Source organism: Peromyscus maniculatus, chromosome 16 (genome assembly GCF_049852395.1).
Source record: "Peromyscus maniculatus bairdii isolate BWxNUB_F1_BW_parent chromosome 16, HU_Pman_BW_mat_3.1, whole genome shotgun sequence".
In the NCBI taxonomy this organism is placed as follows: Eukaryota; Metazoa; Chordata; class Mammalia; order Rodentia; family Cricetidae; genus Peromyscus; species Peromyscus maniculatus.
This window is the reverse complement of record NC_134867.1, coordinates 11784139-11807594: the sequence shown is the minus strand read 5'-3', so window position 1 is coordinate 11807594 and position 23456 is coordinate 11784139. Positions and strand designations below refer to the sequence as shown.

The window sequence follows — 23456 nt, the reverse complement described above, 5'->3', positions numbered from 1 at the left end:
GGGATTAAGGGTGTGTGTCACTACACCTGGCCCATAGTTTAATTTTTAAAAACTGTAGTTGGAAGCCAGGAGGTGATGGCACACGCCTTTAATCCCAGCACTCGGGAGGCAGAGCCAGGCGGATCTCCGTGAGTTCGAGGCCTACAGAGCCAGATCCAGGACAGGCACCAAAACTAGACAGAGAAACCCTGTCTTGAAAAAACAAAACAAAACAAAAACAAACAAAAAACCCTGTAATTGGGAATGAGTCTGACCTGCTGAGCAGTTAAGCCAGGTACAAATCATCTGTGGCCTTTCAAATGGCTGTTTGTGCCAGCTACGGTGGTACACACCTGGACCCCAGCAGCTAGTCTGCCAAGGCCGAAAGATACGCACTGAAGCCTTAAACAAACAAACAAGCAAAACTCAAGGCCTTTCCTGCTCTGGCTTTCTGTCCTGCTCTTGTTTGTCCAGTAAGGACTGTGAGATGCAGAGAGGTGAGGGAAAGTTTTGATCGTTGCTCACCTGCCAACGGAGTGGGCTGTTTTAGGAAACCTGCTGCTGGATTACATGCCCCCACCATCCAAGGCTTCTCGAGTTTTCTATGCACTTTGCAAAGAGAAGCTGAGGAAGAGGGAGAGGAGGAGATGAGATGAAGTATGGCTATATAATTAATTATAATTTTGTCACTACCTCACATGGAAGTTAAACATACTATATTTTTACTGATGACTCAAAAAAGCCAAAATAACCAAGGATGAAAACAGAAATTCCATGTTGTACTTTTACACAGTATTTATTATTTCTTCCTAAGAGTTTAAAGTTTTTGAAACATTTTAAAATTATTTATTTATTTTTGGTTTTCCGAATCAGGGTTTCTCTGTGTAGCTTTGTGCCTTTCCTGGAACTCACTCTGTAGCCCAGGCTGGCCTTGAACTCACAGAGATCTGTCTGCCTCTGCCTCCCGAGTGCTGGGATTAAAGGCGTTCACCACCACTGCCTGGCCAAAAAAATTTTTTTTGAGACAAGGTCTTTTTTAGGTGGTCCTGGCTGGCCTAGAATTTACTGTATAGACCAGGCTGACCTTGAAATTACAGAGATCCACCTGCCTGTGCCTCCCAAGGGCTGGGATTAAATGCATGCAACACTACACCCAGTTCTAAAACTTTTTTTTTTAATTAAAGAATTGGGGGGTGTGCCTGAGCATGTGTGTGATGGCCAGAGGACAAATTTTGGGAGTTGGTTCTCTCCTCCCACCATGTGGGTCTGAGTGAATTGGGGTCCCCAGGCTTACGTCATTGGTGGAAACCCCTTTACCCCTGCTAGGCATCTCACTGGTCCTTCAGGGTTTAAAATTTCAAATTAAGATAAATTTTCCTGGGTTCTCCAAAACCAGGTAGAAAACTTGAGTCATGGGCCCCCACTGAACTGCTTTGGGCTCTCTGGAAGCTCCTTCCACTCTCAGGAAGTTGTGGGGGACAAACGAGCCATCATGAGGGGTCTCTCAGAGGACGGGGCAGTGCGTCTTGGAACTGCTCCTCGAGTGCTAAGACTTGACTGCTAGGAAGTCACAGACCAACCGGAGTGTACACACCACGAATGCCATGGAGCGTGCGCGTGTGCTCAGTTCTGCGCTTCTGTATGTGGGTTTAGTTCTTTGTGGAACATTCTTGTGAGTTAGAACTAGTCTATTTGTAAATGGTTCTCATTTCTGCCTGAAACCAAACTGATTCTTTTCTTGAGCTAGGAGTTAAACCTTTCCTGTAAAAGGGTCAGATAGTAAACATTTTAGGCTTTGCAGGAGCTGTCGTGTGTGGGTGTGTGTGTGTGTGTGTGTGTGTGTGTGTGTGCGCGCGCGCGCATATATACATACATACAAACTTATAAAAGAACACTAAAGAATTTCTTAAACTAAAAATGGTATTTTACATGTATGGGTGTTGTATCTGCATGTATGTCTGTGAACCACATATGTGCTTGGTACCCACAAAGGCTAGAAGAGGACATCAAATCCCCTGGGACTGGAGTTACAGATGGCTGGTTGCCATGGGGGTGCTGGGAATTGAACCCGAGTCATCTGGAAGGGCAGAGCTCTGAAGCACCTAACATTAAAATGCTGAAGCCATTCTTAGCTTGAGGGCCATCACAAAGTCAGCCTCTGGCTACCTTGGTTTATCTATTAGCCCTAAATAAACCATTCCAAATGGATTCTAAGTGGACCAGTTGGCACTAGGGGGGCAACTTCACTCCTCTGGCCTGCAGAGACAAACTGAAGAGAACAGACTAGTGTTTAGAGCTAGGTGGGAACAGGTCCCTCCAAAGCCTGTCCTGTCATAATCTTGACTCTGCTGGCTTTAGCCACAAGAAGCCTGTATCTGGGGATCTCAGTCCCTAGGTGGCAAATATCTAAATAAACATTAAGAAGCCAGGCGTGGTGTTACATGTCTATTCTATAACCCTTGCTCTCAGGAGTTAAAGGTAGGAGAATCAGGAATTAAAGGCCTGCCTGGGCTATCAGACAGTCTGAAAAAATAAACAAGCCAGGTGTGGTGTACCTGTCTTTATTCCTAGTACTCAGGAGGCAGAGGCAGGTGGAGCTTGAGATTTTGAGGCTAGTCAGGGTTATACAGTGAGACCCTGTCTAACAAAATAAAATACCAAAAATAAAACAAAACTGGCAGAGGAACAAGGCCAATTTATTTTACAATGACTCCTGAGGTAGTTAGTGTGGAATGGCAGGCAGGTGCTACCGTCCTCGCTGGCCTGGGCTCCCCCAGCACTGGTCTCTGCGGGACAAGGGAGCTCTCAGAAGGCCAGGTCTAAAGGAGCGCAGTGCAGGACGAAACCCAATCCCAGCTTCCACAGAATGCTTCAGGCTTCCACAGTGACAGGAGAACTTTATTTCAGCACAAACGTCCTCTCTTTAGGCCAGCCCCCTGACAATGGGGCGCAGCCGTGGGAGAAGCCATGGTTATTTAGACGACGCTGTCGTCGTCTTCTTCGGCAGCTTTAAGTTCTTCCACCGTCGCAACAGCACTCGGTACTTGTCGCTTTCGGTCTTCTCCTCGGAGACGCTTTTCAGCAGAATCCGCATCACCACCTCGGTCCCCGTCTCTTTGTTCTCTCCAACGAGGAGATCCAAGGTATCGCCCACCTTCACCTGAGGCAGAAGAAAAGAACCTTTACTGCAGTCTGGGAAAGCGAGGCCAGTCCACACGGCCCACACAGGGGGCAAGTGAGAAGAGTCCTGACTCCTGACACTGTCACCCTAGGTCCGAATTGCATTGTGGGAGGGCACATAGGAGCCTCACGCACAGGGCTGGACCCAGCCAGTACCTGCCCTGACACATGACTGGCAGATGGATGGCCGAGGTTGGGAACTGAAGGAGTATTGAACGGACCTGTCTATCTGCGAACACAGGTAAAACATCGAAGAGTGGGCCACAGTCTTAGCAAGAATGTGCAAAGAAAGTACTAGATGCACTAGGAAGAAAACTGGCACTGATTTCCACCCAGGTGACCTACCTAAAATGGGGATGGGACAGTTTGTTAAACCTGTCACGGTGGAACAATGGTTGGCTGCCCCTCCAGCACGTCTCAGGGAGGGAGGGCAGCCCTGACCCACGAAGGAGGACAGCACAGGAGAGGGCAACGGGTGGCTAGAAGGGCTGAGCTCCGAATGATCTCAGCAGAGGACTTGTGGCTACAGCTTGTCAGTCCCCGCTCTGGAGCAGCCATGTTATCTCCAGGGCCCAGCAGCAAGGACTCAGCCTGGGTTGGGCACACGAGAATCACCTGGCAGACACCAAGCAGCTCAGTGCATTAGAAAATCTGGCCAGGAACTCCAGAGGGGCTGAACACACCCCGGCCACCCACTGCTGTTTCTGCCAAAATGTGAGCCAGGACCAACCACTGCTTCTGTTGGCTCGAAGCAACTCGGATGGGGGCCCCAGGCTCTACCAAGGGGGAGCAGAGCTGGCTAGTGGTTCACAGTCATCGCTGCTCCTGCGCCTCCAACTGCACTTCCCGGGACCTGACACCCTCGTCTGGCCTCCGTGGGCACCAGACACAGAGTACAGACATACATGTGGGCAAAACACCCATTCACATCAAATAAAAACTGATTTTAAAAAAATCTTAAAAATAAGTATAACGAAACAAACAAGAAACCAAGCCTCCCCTCCCATAACGAAAGAAATACACAGCTTACAAACTGGCCCATTTCATTCAAATTCACTCAGTTTTCTAGATTTATTTTATGTATGGTTATTTTGCCTGCATATATTTGTGTGCCATGCACACGCCTGGTGTCCTTGGAAGTCAGAGATGGAATGGATCCCCTTGGAACTGGAGTCAGGCGGTTGTGAGCCACCATGTGGGTGTCAGGAATTGAACCCAGGTCCTCTGGAAGAGCAGCCAGTGCTCTTAGTTGCTAAGCCATCTCTTACATCCCCAACTTAATTTTTTTGAAACAGTTTATTTATTTTGGGGGTGTGGCACATGTGTATGCCAAGGCCTGTGTGGAGGTTGGAGGAGGAAGACGAGGAGGAAAGGAAGGAGGAAGAGGAGAGGAAGAAAGGAGGAGGAAGAGGAGCAGGAGGAAGAAAAAGAAGAAGAAAGAAAAGCTCCATGAAGTACAAGTGACTAGTTGGGAAAAGGAAGGAGGTGGGGGGACGAGAGGCTAATGGGAGGTGAACACAATCAAAATTCATCATATGCATGTATGAAAATGCCATAATGAGATGTTATTATGAATAATTAATATGACTAATAAAAGCATCTTTAAAAAGGAAGATGGCATTTCTGCCTTCTAGGGCTCAGATGTTTCCTCTCGGTCCGCCCCAGCCTGGGAGGTGAGTTTAGGACACCATCCGTCTCCATGCTTGGGAATCTGAAGCCCCGCCAGAGCAGGGCTGCACAGCATGGCGCACTCTGGACCCACCTAGTCTGCAGAACACAGAAAAGCGTTCTCAGGGGCAGGGGGGAGTCGCGGATTGAGCTCTGGCGACAGACAAGCTGGACCCTCAGGGCCTATACCTGGGCACTGGCTCCATGGAGCAGGCTGGGGACGCAGGCATGCTTGATTTAGTCCCATCCAAGGCCTGCTCCTCCCAGACACAAAGCAAAACGGGCTGGGATTAGTGGCTGCTTCAAATATCTACATTTCAAATCTCCCCTCAGCTGCAGTTTCTATGGCTACCAGGCCTCCTGGTAACAAGGCAGCGGTGTTAATACTGGCCTCTGCCTTTGCTGACCCTCAGGAGAAAGCTGGAAAGCAGCCGAGCGACAGAACACCCAAGGCAGAATGAAGCACAGCAATTAGGCTGTGGGTAACAATGCCTCAAAGCAGGAGGGACCGCTTACGTATGTACGGGGTCTGCACATGGCGCTCCGGCAGAGGGGGTCTTCAGAAGGTAACCAGCACAGAAAGCAGCTCAGGACTGGTCAGGAAAGCAGCAGGGGGGAGCGGGGGGGGGGGGAGGGGGGGGAGAGGGGCCCATCTGGCTTTGGTGAGGTCACTAACAATGGCTGACAGGTCACTCTGCACCTGCCAGCCCAAGGGGATCAGAGCTCTTTGGCCTTGACTGAGGTTGAGACAAGGATGGAGGACGTTTCTCTTTTCTGTGCATGGAGGCAGCAGCAACGGACAGCATGCCCAGGGAGAGGGGCTGAAGGAGCCTCAGTGTTCCCTGTGCACACGTGACACTCAGTGTTCCCCGTGCACACACAGACACACTCGGTGTACATCCCCCCCACACACACACACGGCACACTCAGTGTTCCACATCCCAGGAAACACGAGGTAGCCAGATCCTGCCCAGCAGCAGGCTTTTGGATCGAGAAAGAAAGGAAAATAAAAACCACCTTCAAAACTGTCTCTGCCTCCATCGCCCCTCACTGCTAACTGCTAATAGGTTGTTTCTAAGCATGCTTTAGGTTTTAAGCCTGCCCCTCCCCAAGAGACAGGTATCATATATTCCAGGCTGGCCTCAAACCCACTCTGCAGAGGGGCTGACCTTGAACTTCTGACCCTCTTCCTGCTGGGGTTAAAGTTTACGTGACGCCGAGGGACTGAACCTAGGGCAAGGCAAACACTCTTATCAGCTGAACTAGAGCCCTGCTGCTGTGTCCAAGCTTTTAATTAAAGATTTTGTATGTCTCCCTTATTTAGTTTTGTTAAGTGATACAATCTCATGGTTAAAAAGTATGGTTAAGGAGCTGGAGGAAGGCTCATCAGTTAAGAACACTGACTGCTCTTCCGGAGGACCCGGATCCATTCCCAGCACCCACATGGCAACTCATGACTGTCTGTAACTCCAGTTCTGGGGGACCCGACACCTATAGCAAAACACCAATGCACATAAAATATTTAAAACAAACAATAACAACAACAACAAAAGCATGGTCGCTGGGCAGCGGTGGTGCACGCCTTTAATCCCAGCACTTGGGAGGCAGAGCCAAGCAGATCTCTGTGAGTTCGAGGCTAGCCTGGTCTACAGATCGAGCTCCAGGACAGGCACCAAAACTACACAGAGAAACCCTGTCTTGAACCGCCCCCCCCCCCCAAAAACAAACAAACAAAACCAAAAACCATGGTCGACCATCCTTTAATCTCAACTCTCAGGAGGCAGAGGCAGGCAGATCTGTGAGTTCCGGCCAGCCAGGGTTACACAGTGAGCCTGTCTCAAACAAGCCAACCCCCCTTACTTATATCTCAGAGGGAGGGAAGGATGGCTCAGCACTTGCAGCAAGGCCCGACAACCCGAGTTTGATCCCTGAAATCAGCACAGAGGAAGAAAGAAGCCACTCCTTCCAGTGTCCTCTAACCTCCACGTCCATACCGTGACACACGTGTCCCCACAGTCCCCATCCTGCCCATTAAGTACATTTTTAAAAAGCCAGAAAATCAAAGGCATGAAGAAAATGAATACAGCAGAGCTGGAGTTGGCTCGGCAGCTAGGAGCACGGGTTGCTCCTGCAGAACTGTGGGTTTGGTTCCCAGGACTCACATAGTGGCTCACAACCATCCTTAACTCCAGTTCTGGGAGACCTGACGCCCTTGTCTGGCCTCTGTGGGCACCAGGCACACACACTGTGCACATATGTATATGCAGACAAAAGACAAAACATCCATCAGATAAATAAAAACATTGAATTTCAAACTGTAAGAGAAATGAAGAAAATGGATACAGGGCTGGAGAGGGCTCAGCAGTTAAGAGCGTTTGTTGCTATCCCAAGGGACCCTGGTTTGGTTCCCAGGGCTCTCAAGGTGGCTCACAGGTACCTGCAACTCCAGTTCCGGGACCTTCTGACCCCCACAGGAACTGCATGCATATGCACACACACAAAATACACATAGACTAAGAGATTTAAGTACTAGTAATAGTTAATTAAGAATATATATAACAGCTTTTAACATCTGCATACATTGTTTGTTTTGTCGGGATATAGTCTTGGCCAGCCTTGAACTAGGCAAGCAGACATGACTGGCTGAATCTGTGGCAGTCTTCCTGACTCTGGCTTCCATGGTGTGTGTCACGGTGTGTGTGTATGTGTGTGCGCGTGCACGCGCACGCATGCATATATGAATATATTTTGGAGACAGTCTCATGTAGCCCAATCTGGCCTAGAACTCCTGATCCTCCTTTCTCCAGTTCCCACATGCTGGCTGATATACATGTATGTATGCAAAGAATAGTTTTTAATAGAACTTACTTTTATGTATGTGTATGAGAGAGAGACAGAGAGATCTGTTGTTAGAAAGCAGATATTGGAAGTACGTTCTCTTTTTTTTTTTTTTTTTTTTTTAATTTTTCGAGACAGGGTTTCTCTGTGTAGCTTTGCGCCTTTCCTGGAACTCACTTGGTAGCCCAGGCTGGCCTCGAACTCACAGAGATCCGCCTGCCTCTGCCTCCCGAGTGCTGGGATTAAAGGCGTGCGCCACCACCGCCCGGCTGGAAGTACATTCTCTTATGAACAGTTTTTGTTTGTTTGTTTGTTTTTGAGATAAGGTCTCACTGTGTAACCCTGGCTGACATGGGCGCATCATCACCCTGGCTTGACTTCTTTCAATTAACAGTATCAATATGGACTTGTCAGAAAATACAGAACATCACTTTGCCAGCTGCCCTTCAGAGAGCAGAGTTCCAGCAAGAACTGCCCAAGTGAACAGAATTATACACCCACTCAGGTAGTGCCTCTTCAGTCAGATCTTTCTTTGTAATCTACATGCCATGACTCCATGGGGCTAACATTAATATCGCAGAAGTCTGAGGAAAGATGGCTGCCAGTCCTGAGGGTAGCTTATTCCAAATTCTTCTGACTTATAAGGTCATGAAGACTGAGGAGAGACAGTGGCCCGTAGATGATTCCCACTAGCCATGACCAGGACCAAAGACCTCAGAGAAGGCACCAGGGCCCAAGGGGGAGTTGGGGACAGGACAGCACTGACTAGCAGAGGAACAGACACTCACCGTTCTGCTCTTCTTCCATAATTTGTCTCCGTTCAGTCTGAGTTCACCTTTGTAGAACGCATCCTCTACTTTGCTATTAAGAAGAAAAAAGACTTGAAATGTAAATACATTCAACAATTACACAGCTTTGAGGAAAACACCAGCTGTTCGTATCTACTCAGACAGTGAGTCCCCACAAAAAACCCCTGTATTTGGAGTGACAAGTGTGAGGTGCAAAGTGAAAGTGGGCATCATCTACAATAGGGAGACCCAGGCATTTCTGACTCCGAAAAGGCGCGGCTGCTCAGGCCGTGACTGCTGCCTGGGGCTTTACAGGCGGTTTTTGACTCAGTGAGTTAGAATGGTCAGAACGAGTGGGTCCTTCCTGCCTCAGCTTCCTGCTCTGCACTGGGACAGAAAGCCCAGGCACCCCCCATATGGAGATGCCGTTAAGGAACCAGCCGTGAGCACTGAGGCTGAGTGGTTCCAATCTGACAGTCATTCCCCTCGGTCTGAACCACTGGTGACCAGCCCAGAAAAGGCAGACACAAAGAACAACTACTGCTATCTTCTGTGTTCCATGGATTTAAACAAAGTAAAACACACAATTATTCCATAGATACAAATCACAGAAGGGATTTTTTTTTTTTTTTTGCTGAGACAGGTAGCTGGCTGTCCTGGAGCTCGTCTCTAGACCTCCTGTCTCTACCTCCCAAGCGCTGGGATTAAAGGCGTGTGGAAGTCTCGAATTTGCTGGTATCACAATTCTTACCTGTATACACACCCCAACAGTGACTGCTAACAGAATGACCAAGCAGTGAGGTCACTATGGAATATAACATCTGCAGAGAGAATGACCACGCTAAAGAAATCTCAAAATTCACACTGCTGCACGTGACTCAAATCCGGGGAGTGCCTACCACACACCAGGTCCAGGGGCAGCACCTTACACAGATCTTAATCCTTGGGGCTCACACCTGCAGTCCCAGCACCTGGGAGGCTGAAGCAGGAGGATTTCAGTGAGTTTGAGGCTGTTAGGAACTAAATTGTAAGTTGTAGGCCAGCATGCGCTACATGGATAATGGGTCTTTAAAAGGTGAAAGGGTCTGTGAGACAAAACTCACGAGCTGGACTCCCAAAGCTGTAAGGACAGAAGCAGCCCCGCCAGGAGTCTGCTGACCACATGGGACATGGCATGCATACCGCTGCCTGTCATACGGACATTTCATAAATAGTCTTTAAAAGGGAACCAAAAAACCCCCCACCTCTAAAGTGGCTTCTATTAGTCCCGTTTCACAGGAGGGGAACAGGTGCAGCGCATTTCAGTCACGTGTATAAGGTCACGTACGAGTAGTGTGGCCCAAGAACCTACTTTTTGGGTCTTGTTGTTTTTTCAAGTCAGGGTTTCTGAGTAGCTCTGGCTGTTCTGGAACTCGTTCTGTAGACCAGGCTGCACTTTTTTTTTTGAACATGTAGATTAGGCTGGCTTCTAACCTAGTGTCCTGACGTAGCCTTAGGTAGCCTTGGGTGCTTGGAGAGCAGGCGTGACCCAGCACTCTAGCTCAAAAAGCTGCGTGCGCTTGCGTGCGTGCGTGCGTGCGTGCGTGCGTGCGTGCGTGCGTGCGTGAATGCATGCCACTGTGAGTCTGTGAAGGTCAGAGGACACTTAGGAACCAGTTCTCTCCTGCCCCTCCTGGGATCAACGACTAGGGTAAGGTAGGCGTCTATCTGTATGCAAGCAAGCACCTCTACCCCTGGGCCACCTCACTGGCCAGAAACCGATTTTTTTTTAAATTAGTGTGTGTGTGAGTGTGTGTGTGTGTGTGTGTGTGTGTGTGTGTGTGTGTGTGTGTATGACTGAATGACTATGGGCACATGTGTACCATGGCACATTTGTAGAGGTCTGTGGACAACCTACGGGAGTCAGTTCTTTCCTTATAGTTTGTGAGTCCCAGGAATTGAACTTACTCACCCACTGAGCTAATATGCTAGCCCCCAAACCTTTTCTCTTGTTTCTCTCTCTCTTTCTTTCTTTTTTCCCCCAGACAGGGTTTCTCTGTAGCTTTGATGTCAATCCTGTAGACCAGGCTTGGCTTCAAACTCACAGAGATTCACCTGTCTTTGCCTCCCGAGTGCTGGGATTAAAGGCTTGTGCCACCACCGCCTGGCTAAAACCTGTGGGGTTTTTTTTTGGTTTGAGACAGGGTTTCTCTATGTAGCTTTGGAGCCTGTCCTAGAACTCACTCTGTAGCCCAGGCTGGCCTCAAACTCACAGAGATCTGCCTGCCTCTGCCTCTTGAGTCCTGGGATTAAAGGTGTGTGCCACCACCACCCGGCAAAACCTGTGTTCTTAACCATCACTGGTTCCATCGATTCTGGGAGGTACTTTCTCATACTGTAGTCTATGAGAAATCAATGGGGTTTTGTAGCACTAATAAAATGATTCCCTTCTCTTTTAGGGGCAAAGGCATGGGTCAGTAGTAGGGCACTTGCCTGCCATGTACAAGGCTCTGGGTTTGATCCCCAGTACTATGGAGGAGAAAAAAAAGAGAACTGTGTCGTTAAGTCAAGGACTCGAGCACACCAACTGTGTGTGAGGATTAAGAAAACATGGCACATAGGACTTAAGGGTAGTCAAGTGACGTCCTCGGGGGTCAGGCCTCTCATCTGTAAAGTGACGTAACTTGAACATCTACAGGTATTGTTCCCCATAATAGAGGCCGAGTGACTTGTAATTCGCTATTACACTAACCAGACAGGTAGTCCGTCATACTCACTTTCTCCCAATATCCAGGCCCGTCTTCAGGACAACATCGTACCGGAAAGACTGTACCACTTTCTCCAGGTCTTTGTAGTCCTTGACCACACCGGGGTCATCCTCAAGTTCTTCTTCCTGCTCACTCCTCTCAGGGTGATGGATCTCCTCGTCAGAGTCCTCTTCATCTGCATCTTTTTGCAGAGTCTTTTTAGTGGACTTTTTGGAGCTTATATTGCTTTTGAGTCGTACAGAAAATGGACAAATACATTTTGGAGATACTGAAAGCCCTGGGAGCCGCAGAGGGAAAATGGTACAGAAAAGTGTTTTATAATTTGATGTGTTTAGCTTGGTACTAGAGAAATGTAAGTATCGGTTCCAGGAAGCACAGAGTTTGCGTGAAGATGTCCCTTGAAGCACGCCGCAGAGTCTTGTCCAGGCACCCGGCTTTCTGAGAGCACCAGGGAGCAGTCTGACAGCAGTCACAGCCATGCTGCACAGGCCTGCAACGGAGCACAGCTGAGCATTACCTCACGGCTGCAGTGCTCACTGTACATAGCACATACACATATACACACATGCACGCATGCACGCACGAGCACACACGCACGAGCACACACGCACTGCTCATCTAGTGCTACATTTCACTGCCCCGTGCAAGGAAATATTAACAGTAGTTGTTAATGATTTGCTAAAATAAAGACTAAAGAAAAAAGAAAAAGGCCAGATGTGGTAGTGCACACCTTTAAACCAGCAGGCCAGCCTGGTCTACAGAGCAAATTTCAGGACAGCCAGAGGTTCCCAGAGAAACCCTGTCTATAAAACAAACAAACAAACAAACGAGTTCATAGAATCCCGAGTGATCTCTCAACCATATTTCAACCTAGACCTGAGCAAATCAGAGCTAGGAAGGAGCAAAACAGATTGATCTGCATTTTCCCCTTTCGCATCTCCTTCCTACTATTTAGGAGAGAGAGGAGGGGACCGGAGCCCACAAACTAGGTAGCCATTTCTGGACATGCCAGAGAGCAATCAAATCCTAGTTACCATAAAGACAACAGAAACCAGACAGTGGTGGCAGACCTCTCAGCACAGCTCATCAAGACGGCAAAATGGCTTCTCTTCTTTTCCTGTCTCTGTCTCTCTTTCCATTTGGAGACAGGGGCTCTCTACATAGCCCTGGCTGTCCTGGAACTCACTATGTAGATCAAGCTAGCCTTGAACTCCTTGAGTGCTGGGATCAAAGGCATGTGTGACTACAACAGGCCAAAATGGTTTTAAAGACCACGCTTTGTTAATAAAAGGGGTTTCACATGCCTAAATTCATACATATATAAACTTGACGAACTCTTAGGAAGTCTCACATTTCGAGACCGGCTTCCTTAATTGAAGGTTATACTTTGGAACTGATTTCTTTGATAATAAGCCTCATGATTTCCCTTCCTACTATCCATGAATTACAAAGCAAATAACAACAACTGTCTGTGTAGCTCACAGAAAACACACAGGTAGCTACTACTTCCACCCCACAGTTAGGACTGGGCAGGAAGAGTAAGCAAACAGCACAGGGTCAACTCTTACTCTACCATCCCTGGAGTCCCAGTGTAAACCCTAATGACAAGAAGCAGGTGAAGTTTCAGAGCTTGCGGGGCTTCTGTTTTCTGCTGCGCTGCTGAAGGAACTGCTAGCAGAAATGCCAGGTTTTTAGATGTCCTATCTAGATCCGTCTCATGTGTAAGAGTGTTTTGTCTGCATGTCTGTATGGGCACCGTATATGTGCCTGGTGCCCACAGTGGTCAGGAAAGGGTGCTGGATCTGGGGTTACAGATGGTTGTGGGCCACCATGTGCATGCTGGGAACCCAACCCTGGTCCTCTGCAAGATCAAAGTGTTCTTTACCACTGAGCCACTGCTCCGGCCCCATTTACACATATATATTTAATGTATGGCTGACTGACAACTGTCTTGTCTGCATGTGTATCTGTTCACCAGTTGCATGCCTGGTGCCGATGGAGGTCAAAAGAGAGTGTTAGCTACCAGGAACTGGAACTGAGATGATAGTGAGCCAAATCCCGCGGGTGTGGGAATCAAACCCAGACTCTGTAAGATCAATAAGTGTTCTCAACCACTGAACCACTATCCAGCTCTTAACTTGCTTTTATGAGCCCGGCTGATCTGGAACTCACTATGTAGCCCAGATTTGCTTCCAAGTGATGAGCAATCCTCTTGCCTCAGCCCCAAAGTGCTGAGATTACAGGCCACCATGTCTGGCAAGAAACTATTTCAGTGTATTCCAATTTAACAGAGACCTACCCAAAGAAGGATTCTGAGTTTTACAGAACTGGGATAAAGAAAGACAACAGCACATTTCTACGCTGGGGATGTAGTCGAGCTATTGGCTGTTTGCCTACCACGCACAAGGCTCTATTGGATCCCAGCACTGCAGAATACAGGGAAAGAAAACGCTTATTTCAGGAGCTCTAGAATCTGTAGCCCATGGTCACTCCAACAGGAGCAGAAAGCAGAAAGGGTCTGGAAGTGGGAGGAAGGCCCCTCCAACTTAGAAGGGCTCCCCAGCGGCACCTGGGCCAGGAGGAAGAGGCGGTCTTGGTGTCAGTTCCTTGGTGTCCACATTCTCCATCATAAATCCTAGCTTAGGGCCAAGTGAGACGGCTCAGGAGTTAAGAGTACCTGTAAACACAACTCAGCCGAGTTCAAGCTCCAGGGCCCACACGGTGAAGGAGAGAACTGACTCCTTCACACTGTCCTTGGTCTCCACACACACTTGTGAGCACAGATACTAAGAAAATGAATACACATTAAAAAGCCCTTGTTTCTTTTGTAGGGCAAAAGACACGGTCAATAAGACAAAAAGACATTCGGCATTAAAAAGAAAAGAAAAATGCCTAGCGGCCAGATCTTTATATATATAGTAGAATTTCTCCTAAAAAAAAAAAAAAAAAAGACAAATAGCCTACAGAATGGGAAAAGACCTTCACCAACCCCACAACTGACAGAGGACTGATCTCCAAAGTATATAAAGAACTCAAGAAACTAGACACCAAAATACTGAACAATCCAATTAAAAAATGGGCTATAGAGCTAAACAGAGAATTCTCAAAAGAAGAATCATAAATGGCTGAAAGACATTTAAAGAAATATTCAACATCCTTAGTCATTAGAGAAATGCAAATCAAAATGTCTCTGAGATACCACCTTACACCTGTCAGAATGGCTACGATCAAAAACACCAATGACAGCCAATGTTGGAAAGGATGCAAAGCAAAGGAACATTCCTCCACTGTTGGTGGGAATGCAAACTTGTACAACCACTGTGGAAATCAGTATGGCGGTTTCTCAGAAAATTAGGAATCGAACTACCTCAAGACCCAGCCATCCCACTCTTGGGCATATACCCAAGGAATGCTCAATCATACCATAAAGACACATACACAACTATGTTCACTGCAGCATGATTCATAATAGCCAGAACCTGGAAACAACCTAGATGCCTGTCAACTGAAGAATGGATTAAGAAAATGTGGTACATATACACAGTGGAGTACTACTCAGCAGAGAAAAACAATGACATCAGGAGGTTTGCAGGCAAATGGATGGAACTAGAAAATATCATCCTGAGTGAGGTAACCCAAACCCAGAAGGACAAACATGGTATGTACTCACTCATAAGTGGATTCTAGATATAAAGCAAAGAACAATGAGACTGCAACCCATAGAACCAGGGAGGCTATATAGCAGGGGGGACCCTAGGATGACTGTGGCTTATAATAAGTTTTGGTTTTACTCAATCACTGGGCAAGCATCAGTGAAACATTTCACTATTAAGGTAAGAATTTGGACTGTATCAAGCTGATGATAGGAAAAAATTTTTAAAAAGAAGGGAAAAAAGCCCTTGCTTCACCACATGCTCCTATATCCTTTCAGGATGTCTGGATGCGTTTCTTTCTGTACCCATCACTGGCACCATTTTTCGAGATTTATTTACTTTGATTTTATTAGTATGGGTGTTGCCTGCATGTGTATGTCTGCCCCAGTACATGCAGTGCCCACAGGGGCCATAAGAGGTTGTTGCTGGAATTACAAATGATTGTGACTACCATATGGGTGCTGGGAATTGAACCCAGGTCCTCTGCTGAGCCAGCTCTCCAGCCCCACAGGCAGCCTATTTGCCTACACTAGGAAAGCTTCTAGCTGAAGATATCAACCTGAATCATGTTCATTTGTAAATATAACAAATGTTTCAAAGTGTCAAGCCAAATGTTACCTTTATTAGCTACTCACTCTCTCTCTGTGATCTCCTCCACTTCCAAGCAGGCAAACATCCCAAATGATGGAAATCTAGATAGAAACACATAAAAACATAAAATTGAGGGAAGGCATTATCCTAGTTTTTGCTAAAGGTGGTGACCATTTGTAGATGTTAACAGTGAACAGGACCCAAGGGAGGAACCTGAGAATCCAGAACTAATCAGGAGAGCCCTGAGTAAGGAGTGCAGTATCTGAAAAGATGAACGGCCAGGTTCTGGAGCTCCTCTTAAATCAAAACAGAGGATCAGGAGTTCAAGGTCAGCCAGGGATATAAAAACAACGAGAAAACAAACAAAAAATCCATGGGCAGATGGCACATGCCAGTAATCCCAGCACTTAGGAGAAAGAGACATGAGGGCTGCTGTGAGTCTGGGGCCAGGCTGGTCTCCACAGCAAGTTCCAGGCCAGCTAGGTCTACAGAGGAGAATATATTTCAAACAAACAAAGAACAGGAAAGGATTCTCGGGGCTGCAAATGACTCCGTGCTAATGGCTTGTTCTGAGTTCGAATCCCCTCACCCATGTTAAAGGCCGGGCACAGCTGTGAGTGCCTGCAATCCCCAAGCTCTGGGAAGCTAACACATTTCGAGAGCTCACTAATCAGCCAGTCAGTCCAGTCATAATGGCCGGCTTCCAGTTCAGTGAGACCCAGTCTCAAGGCAATGAGGAAGACATCTGATGACTGGACATAGCTTCCACATCACTTTTATACACACTCCTAAAAAAGGATTCTTTTTTTTTCCTTTGGTATGGCCCCTGACTGTCCCAACTCCTCTGCGCCATCCCCTGCCATTTGTCTCCTTGACATCCCCAAAAACCTTTGATAAGACTTCATGTACTTTAGGCTGCTTCAAATTCACCATGTACCCTTGGCTACCCTTGGACTTTTGATCCTCCTGCCTCAGCCTCTAGAGTACTGAAATTACAGACACGGATTACTATACCTGGCCCCTTGGCTTTAAATCTTTCCAAATTCCAGACTTGTCCACCTGACGGCGGAGTTAGTGTAAAAGGCCTGCCTGCTGTCTGTAGGAAGGCCGACTGCCAAGCTGGCCGCTGCAGTATCTGCTAACTTGAACTTCAGCCGAGTTCCCCGAATCCCCCAAACTTGGAGGAGTGGCTCGCTGTACTGAAACTGTGATTTGATTCATGCTGAACCCCTAACTTGTCCCCTGGAAGCCTGCCCCAAGTTGTTGTTGGAGGAGTCACGTGCTTCCTGCAGGAGGCCGCTGCAACTTGTAGGTGACATCATGCCCGAGTTCCTTCTCTCGGCCCCATGCCTCTCCCCTTTCCTCTGCTTCATCAACCCATTCTGTAATAAGTCACAGCCACGGTATCTTCTTCGTTATCAACACACCAACACACCGTGTCCAACTGAATGTGACAGGACCCATGGGTGACTAAGGGCACCTCACAGGTAGTCCAGAGCCTTCTCATCTCACTTCATGGGATATCACCCTTCTGGAGGCTAGTGGGTTTTCTTTATTTTCAAGGCAGGGTCTTGTTGTGTAGCCTAGTTGTTTTTCAATTCACAGCCCTCCTGCCTGAGGCTCCCACATGCTGGGATGACAAGTTTGTCCTGCCAGGTCCAGCTTCTAGTGATTTTCCCCCTCCTAGCTTTGAGACAGGGTCTCAGGTAGCTCAGACTGGCCTTGAACGCATGTTTCCACTTCCCGAGTGTCGGGCGGGGACGATGGTGGGACAGTTCTGTTTACTGATGTCAATTACTGTTGAATGTGTGTATGTGATGTGCACAAGTCGGGTGGGCAGCACAGCATGCACGTGGAGGTCAGGGGACATCTTCCAGGAGTCCGGGTGAGCAGCACAGCATGCACGTGGAGGTCTGAGGACATAGCATGCATGTGGAGGTCAGGGGACATAACATGCATGTGGAGGTCAGAGGACACAGCATGCATGTGGAGGTCAGAGGACACAGCATGCATGTGGAGGTCAGAGGACATCTTCCAGGAGTCAGGACTCTTTCCATCCTACTTCTGAGGCAGGGTCTCTCGTTTCTGCCATATTGTGTACTCCGAGCTAAGTCTCTTGTCTGTTTTTCGTCCTGGCAACAGAGTATTGGGACTACAGACACACACCACACATCTGGCCTTTCTGCACGGGTTTCAGGAAGTGCATACAGGTTTTCAGGCCTGGCACAGTGAAAGTTGAGGCCAGCATGAACTACAAAGCAAGACTAAACTCCTCAAAAATACTCTAAAGAAAAGACTTTTCTGAACCTGGGAGGGCAGGAAGAGCTGAAGTTCACCACTTGCCTAGACCAGAGTATGTTCATGGCCAGCCTGGGTAACTTAATGAGAACCCGTCACAAAATTAAGAGAATGAAGAAAGGTGATACTGTAAACCTGGCCAAAAAGGCCTATGGCTGGGAAGGTCCTGGGAGAAACCTACTGCTGTTGTTTTGCTGTGCTCATATGGTGTCAAACGGCCTCCTAAATACTTACATTTACACCCAGAAATGAGTCAGGAAAGCTTTTCGCAGTGGCCATCAGTCAAGGTAGAAACTAACTAATCAGTGTTGAGACTAAGTGCCTGTTAACTGCTCAGCCCTAAATGCGACATTTATATCATACCCCAATGATAACCATCCCCGGTCTTCTGACAGGTGGCGCCCGCCTTTAATCCCAGAACTTGGGAGGCAGAGGCAGGCAGATCTCTGTGAGTTCCAGGCCAGGACAGCCAGAACTACAGTGAGACCCTGTCTTGAAAAAAATCAAAACAACCCACAAAAATTACCTCCTATCTTGCTCAGCTTCAGCTCCTGCCAAACTTACACTGTCGTCTTCACGCTCCTCACATACACGGGACTATTCTCAGTGTGCTTTCCAGGGCTACAAATGAATTACAAAGCCAGAGCCATTTACAAAGCATAGAGGTTTATTTACCTTATGGCTCAGAGAATGCGAAATTCAAGGTCATCTGTATCTGCTCCCCACCCCTCACACCACCTTTCCCTTCTGAACACTTTAGATGTGGACACCTGGTGAAAGGCCTTCTTGATGCATCAGGAGGTAGAAGACAGCGTGGGGAGAAGGTGTAAGCATGCCAGATACAGCTTGTTTTCATACCAAAGTCATGTTCTCTCTTAATGACCCACTAACCCAGGAACAGACTTGTCCATTCATCGGAAGAACCGTCATCACCCTGCTCTTCCTAATGGCAGTGCACCAAATTCCCAACACATGAAACTTAGGGGACACGTTCCAGCCAAACTAGGGGTTCTTGTTCCATGCAGGCCTAGAACACTCTTGCCTAGGTATCTGCAAGGGGAACTCACCTTCAAGTTGAAACTCAAGCATCTCCTCAGCCAGGTCTATTCACTCCAACTCTATTCCCAGCTACCCCCCCCCCAAGCTCTTATCACATGCTGCCACATAATTTATTGGATGTTATTTGTCTGCATGTGTTTTACACGCCACAATCCCTATTTTATTTTCCTTCACTTTATCAAGTGCACAAAATAGTGTCTGGTAGTTAAAAACTTGTGGAAGCTGGGAACGGTGGTACAAGCATGTATTTCAAGCATCTGGGAAAGGTGAGAGGTTCGGGGGTTCAAGGACATCTTCGCTACAAAGTGAGTACGATGTCAGCCTGGGCTACACCGGACCGGTTAAAACAAAACAAAACCATGGAACATAGTATGACCAGAGGGCTGCTGCATTAGAATGAGCTCAGAAAAGAACACAGTGTATCTGGACTGACACTAGATTTCCAAAAGCCTTTGATACCTAAGTTTGGAAGTGACCCGGGCAGCAGGAGAGCTAGTTTTAATAGGAAAGTGACCCGGCAGGAGTCCGTATTACAAGATCTCCTTGGCGGCGGTTTGCACTGGATGTGACTCGGGGAGAAAAGCCTAGGCTTGTTTCCGTTTCGACTTTTATAAAGCTATAGAACGTGCTAAGGAAGGCTAAGACTGCCGGAGGTGGAGTGCAGAGGATACAAAGGCAACGCTGCCCTTGACTGCACGATGACGAGAAAGGATCCGCGTCCCCCAGCTTGTCACTGCTCGGTAAGCCCGGGGCGCCTGGCCTCCAGTCGGCGGCGAGGTCTGCTGCGGCTGCGAACACCTTCCCTTCTGCCGACGTCGGGGGCCGGCTTCCCCCGGAGCCCTCCCACCCCGCACCTCCCCAGGTCCGCCAAGGTCAAAGGAAACGGGACACCCACGCCGCCAGCCCGGGGCAGCGTCTGCAGCCAGCAGCGGCCAGGCCCCGGGGACGCACGGCTCGGGCCGGCTCCATTCCCGCCGTCCCGGGGTCCGAGGGGGCGTCCCGCGGCAGGCCCGACTCTGCGGACCCGGACGTCCTGGCGGACTCGGCAGGAGCGCGGCAGGGCCGAGGCCGGGCGCCGGCGAGCCACCCCGCCAGGGGCCGGGCCAGTAGGGGCGCCACTCACCTGCGCAGTCCGCTGGTCCCTCCCCGGACCGCGCCGACCGCAGGCCCGGAGCCACCTCGGCCCCCGCCCCGCCCCTTCCGCCCAAGCCCACGCCGCAAGAGCGGACCCCCCAGGCGCGTGCGAGTATGGTGGCGCCGTCACAGCGACCCCTGCTGGACGCGGCGCCTTGGATGACCGCCCGGTGGAGGCAGAGGTGTGGGGAGGTCGGGTGAGGAGTGGGGGCGAGGAATCCCATCCCAGGCCCTCTGAGCTTGGCAGCTAGTTCCAGAAGAACTTGGTTTGAAAGCCGAGGTTCTTTCTCTGGAGTAGCCAAAGCCTCGGACGCCTTTGTGAATTATAGACGTTGTCTCCAGAAAACTGTGTCTGAGTTTAGAACATCAGGTCTCAACCCAGTGTGAGGGAGCACCCCTGTAATCCCAGCACTCAGGAGACGAAGGTAGGAAGGGGGTGGGTGGGTCAAGGTTTTCCTTCGGTACAAGACTAGAAAGTGTGAGGCCAGACTGAGCTACAAAGAAATAAATAGAAATAGAAATAAAACACCTGGCACTCGGCATCAGCTCGTCATTGGGGAAGTGGAGGCGGGAAGATCTTGCTGCTAGGCCTGCCTTGGCTACATAGCAAGCTTGTGGCCAGTCTGGGTTACATGAAAATCCTTTCTCAACAAATTAGCGACTCTGCGTCTCCTCCTCTGATTACACAGTGGCTTATGGTTGTTTGTGTTAAGAGGAAACAGCAATTACGAATTGTTTCAAGTGCAGTAATGATACATTTACACTGTTGACATTGGAGGGATACACAGTTGCATTTACTTGGTTAACGCCCGCCATAATGTTGGACCTGGGATTGGACTCAGGTGTTTCAGCCTGGACGCAGAGGCCTTCACCCTCTGAGCCAGTTCACCAACTCTTGGGTTAAATGTAAAAATTATATATATATATATATATATATATATATATATATATATATATATATATATATATTTATTTATTTGTGTGTGTGTGTGTCAGAGGACAACTTGCAGGAGTCAGTTCTCTCCACGACGTGGGTTCCAGGGATCAAACTTGTGTTGTCCGGCTTTCTAGCAAACACCTTTACCCACTGAACCATCTCACCAGGGAGAAATCTTTTTTTTTTAAATGATATATAGTAGAGGGACTGGAGAGATGGCTTAGCGGTGAAGAGCACTGGTCCCTGTTCCAGAGGACATGGATTTGATTCCCAGCACCCCCGTCCCCATGGTGGCTCGAGTTCCAGGAGACCAATCCCTCTTTTGGCTTTTTTGTTTTTTGTTTTTTGTTTTTTGTTTTTTGTTTGTTTTTCGAGACAGGGTTTCCCTGTGCAGCCCTGGTTATCCTGGAACTCACTCTGTAGACCAAGCCTGCCTTGAATTTAGAAATCCACCTGCCTCTGCTTCCCTAGTGCTAGGATTAAAGGCATGTGCCACCACCACCCAGCTTCTTTATTAATTCTTTCCGTATTGCCAAAACATTTGGTCATAATAGCTAGTAATTTTGCAGAAAGGAAAATATAGTAAATTACAAAAGCACTTATATCTATCATTTAAAAACGATTTGCTTATTTTTTATGTATATTCAAATATTATCTCATATATCCCAGGCTGCCCTTGAACTTGCTGAGTAGCCAAGGATGCTCTCGAACTTCTGATCCTCCGGCCTCCAGCTCCTGAGTTCTGCAGTTATAGGCCTGTTCCACTACTCGTGGCCAGTAGGCATTCATTTAAAATGTACATTAAAGCCTAGAGGTGTAGCTCAGTAGTAGAGTACTCGTATAGCATATGTGTGGTCCTGGGGCACTACAAAAATAAATAACAAGTAAGTAGAGCATAAAGCTATGGCCAGGTCGTGGTGACAGCATCGGCAGCATTGGCCCACACATTTAATCCCAGCACTCCGGAGGCAGAGCCAGGTGGATCTCTGTGAGTTCAAGGCCAGCCTGGGCTACAGAGCGAGATCCAGGACAGGCACCAAAACTACACAGAGAAACCCTGTCTCAAAAAAAACAAAACAAAAGTTGTTTTGGGTGGTGGTGACTCACGCCTTTAATCCCAGCACTCGGGAGGCAGAGGCAGGCGGATCTCTGTGAGTTCGAGGCCAGCCTGGTCTACAGAGTGAGATCCCGGAAAGGCACAAAACTACACAGAGAAACCCTGTCTCAAGCAAACAAACAAACAAACAAAAAAATACTTTCTGGCCGGGCAGTGGTGGCACACGCCTTTAGTCCCAGTACTTGGGAGGCAGAGCCAGGCAGATCTTTGTGAGTTCGAGGCCAGCCTGGTCTGCAAAGCAAGTTCCGGGAAAGGTGCAAAGCTACACAGAGAAAAACCTGTCTTGAAAAAAACAAACAAACAAACAAACAAACAAAAAGCTATGTATGGTGACTCATGCCTGTAATTCCATCACTTGGGAGGTGAGACAGTTGGACCTCGGTTGGTGAGTTTGGATGAGTTTAGGCTTACAGAGTGAGATCAGTCCTGACTACAAAATGAGACATTGTTTCCAAAAGCAAAATAGGGTCCTACAGTGTGGCTCAGGAGGTAGAGTGCCTAGCATGGAGACCCTGATTTGAGCCGAGCACTACATAAACTAGATACTGCCACAATCTCTGAGGCCTAGAGAGTGCTTTAACTGGGGAGGTGGTGAATGAGGGAAACACACACACACACACACACACACACACACACACACACACACACACGTGTGCTCTGGTGGAGGTGCACCCCAACAGAAGCCTGGAAACTCGGTGAGAGAGGAGGATGCAGGCTGGCTGATCCATAGGGGAGCCGTCTCAGGTTGCCATCATCTAGGAGGGGGAAGCTGCGGTTGATAGTTCAACGTCAACGTCCAGGTCAGATGCAGTCTCTGCACACACTGGTGTTAGCTAAAGGTCAGCCATTTGTCAACGTCTGTACTCAATCAAGGATCCCAACACCGTTGCCATTCCCATGGGTCTGAGTTGTTGGGGTCCTCAATGTGGCGATGCTCATGTCAACAATACACATTCACTCAAGACTTCATCTGCTCCCCATAGGATCCCAAATTCACCTATAACCCGTGACCCCAGAATTTGGGATGTAGAAGCAGGAGGATCAGAGGTTCAAGGTCATCCTTTAGTAAATAGAGAGTTCCAGGCAGCTGGAGCTACATGAGACTCTCTTCTAAAAATAACTAAACAGGGACTGGAGGATTGGCTCAGTAGTTAAGATCATGTACTACTCTTGCAGAGGACTGGAATTTGGATCCCATCACACATGTAGGGCAGCTCACAACTTAACTTGAGCTCCAAGGGATCCAACTGGCCTCTGAGGGTACTGCACTCATATGCACACACACTCATACACCAATACACACATACACACATAGGTTTGTTTTTGTTTGTTTGGTTTTGGTTTTTTTTTTTTCTTTTTTGTTTTTTGGTTTTTCGAGACAGGGTTTCTCTGTGTAGCTTTGCGCCTTTCCTGAGACTCACTTGGTAGCCTAGGCTGGCCTCAAACTCACAGAAATCCACCTGGCTC

General features: G+C 48.3%; 1 protein-coding gene across 3 annotated transcripts; it reads right to left on the bottom strand.

Annotated features, from left to right (window-relative positions):
* Positions 1-2856: 2856 nt before the first annotated feature.
* Mtres1 (mitochondrial transcription rescue factor 1) lies at positions 2857-19999 on the bottom strand. Of its 3 annotated transcripts, XM_076552365.1 has the most exons (6): positions 19925-19999; positions 15489-15545; positions 11931-12003; positions 11210-11690; positions 8454-8526; positions 2857-3139 (listed from the first exon to the last, which is right to left on the bottom strand). In XM_076552365.1, exons 4-6 carry the CDS (start codon positions 11677-11679, stop codon positions 2951-2953), a joined length of 732 nt encoding a protein of 243 aa, XP_076408480.1. In that variant the 5' UTR covers positions 11680-11690; positions 11931-12003; positions 15489-15545; positions 19925-19999; the 3' UTR covers positions 2857-2950. The 3 variants fall into 3 exon arrangements, with proteins under 3 accessions (XP_076408480.1, XP_042117933.1, XP_006982819.1); XM_042261999.2 differs by lacking the exon at positions 11931-12003 and having other exon boundaries at positions 15472-15545; XM_006982757.4 differs by lacking the exon at positions 11931-12003 and having other exon boundaries at positions 19925-19993.
* Positions 20000-23456: the final 3457 nt, after the last annotated feature.

Coding starts and splice junctions, on each gene's coding strand:
- Mtres1 (XM_042261999.2), bottom strand. CDS start 11,679: ATGGCTGTGACTGCTGTCAGACTGCTCCCTGGTGCTCTCAGAAAGCCG. Junction 8,527..11,209: donor GGCCTGGATATTGGGAGAAA/GTGAGTATGACG, acceptor TCTTCTTAATAG/CAAAGTAGAGGATGCGTTCT. Junction 3,140..8,453: donor TATGGAAGAAGAGCAGAACG/GTGAGTGTCTGT, acceptor CTTCTGCCTCAG/GTGAAGGTGGGCGATACCTT.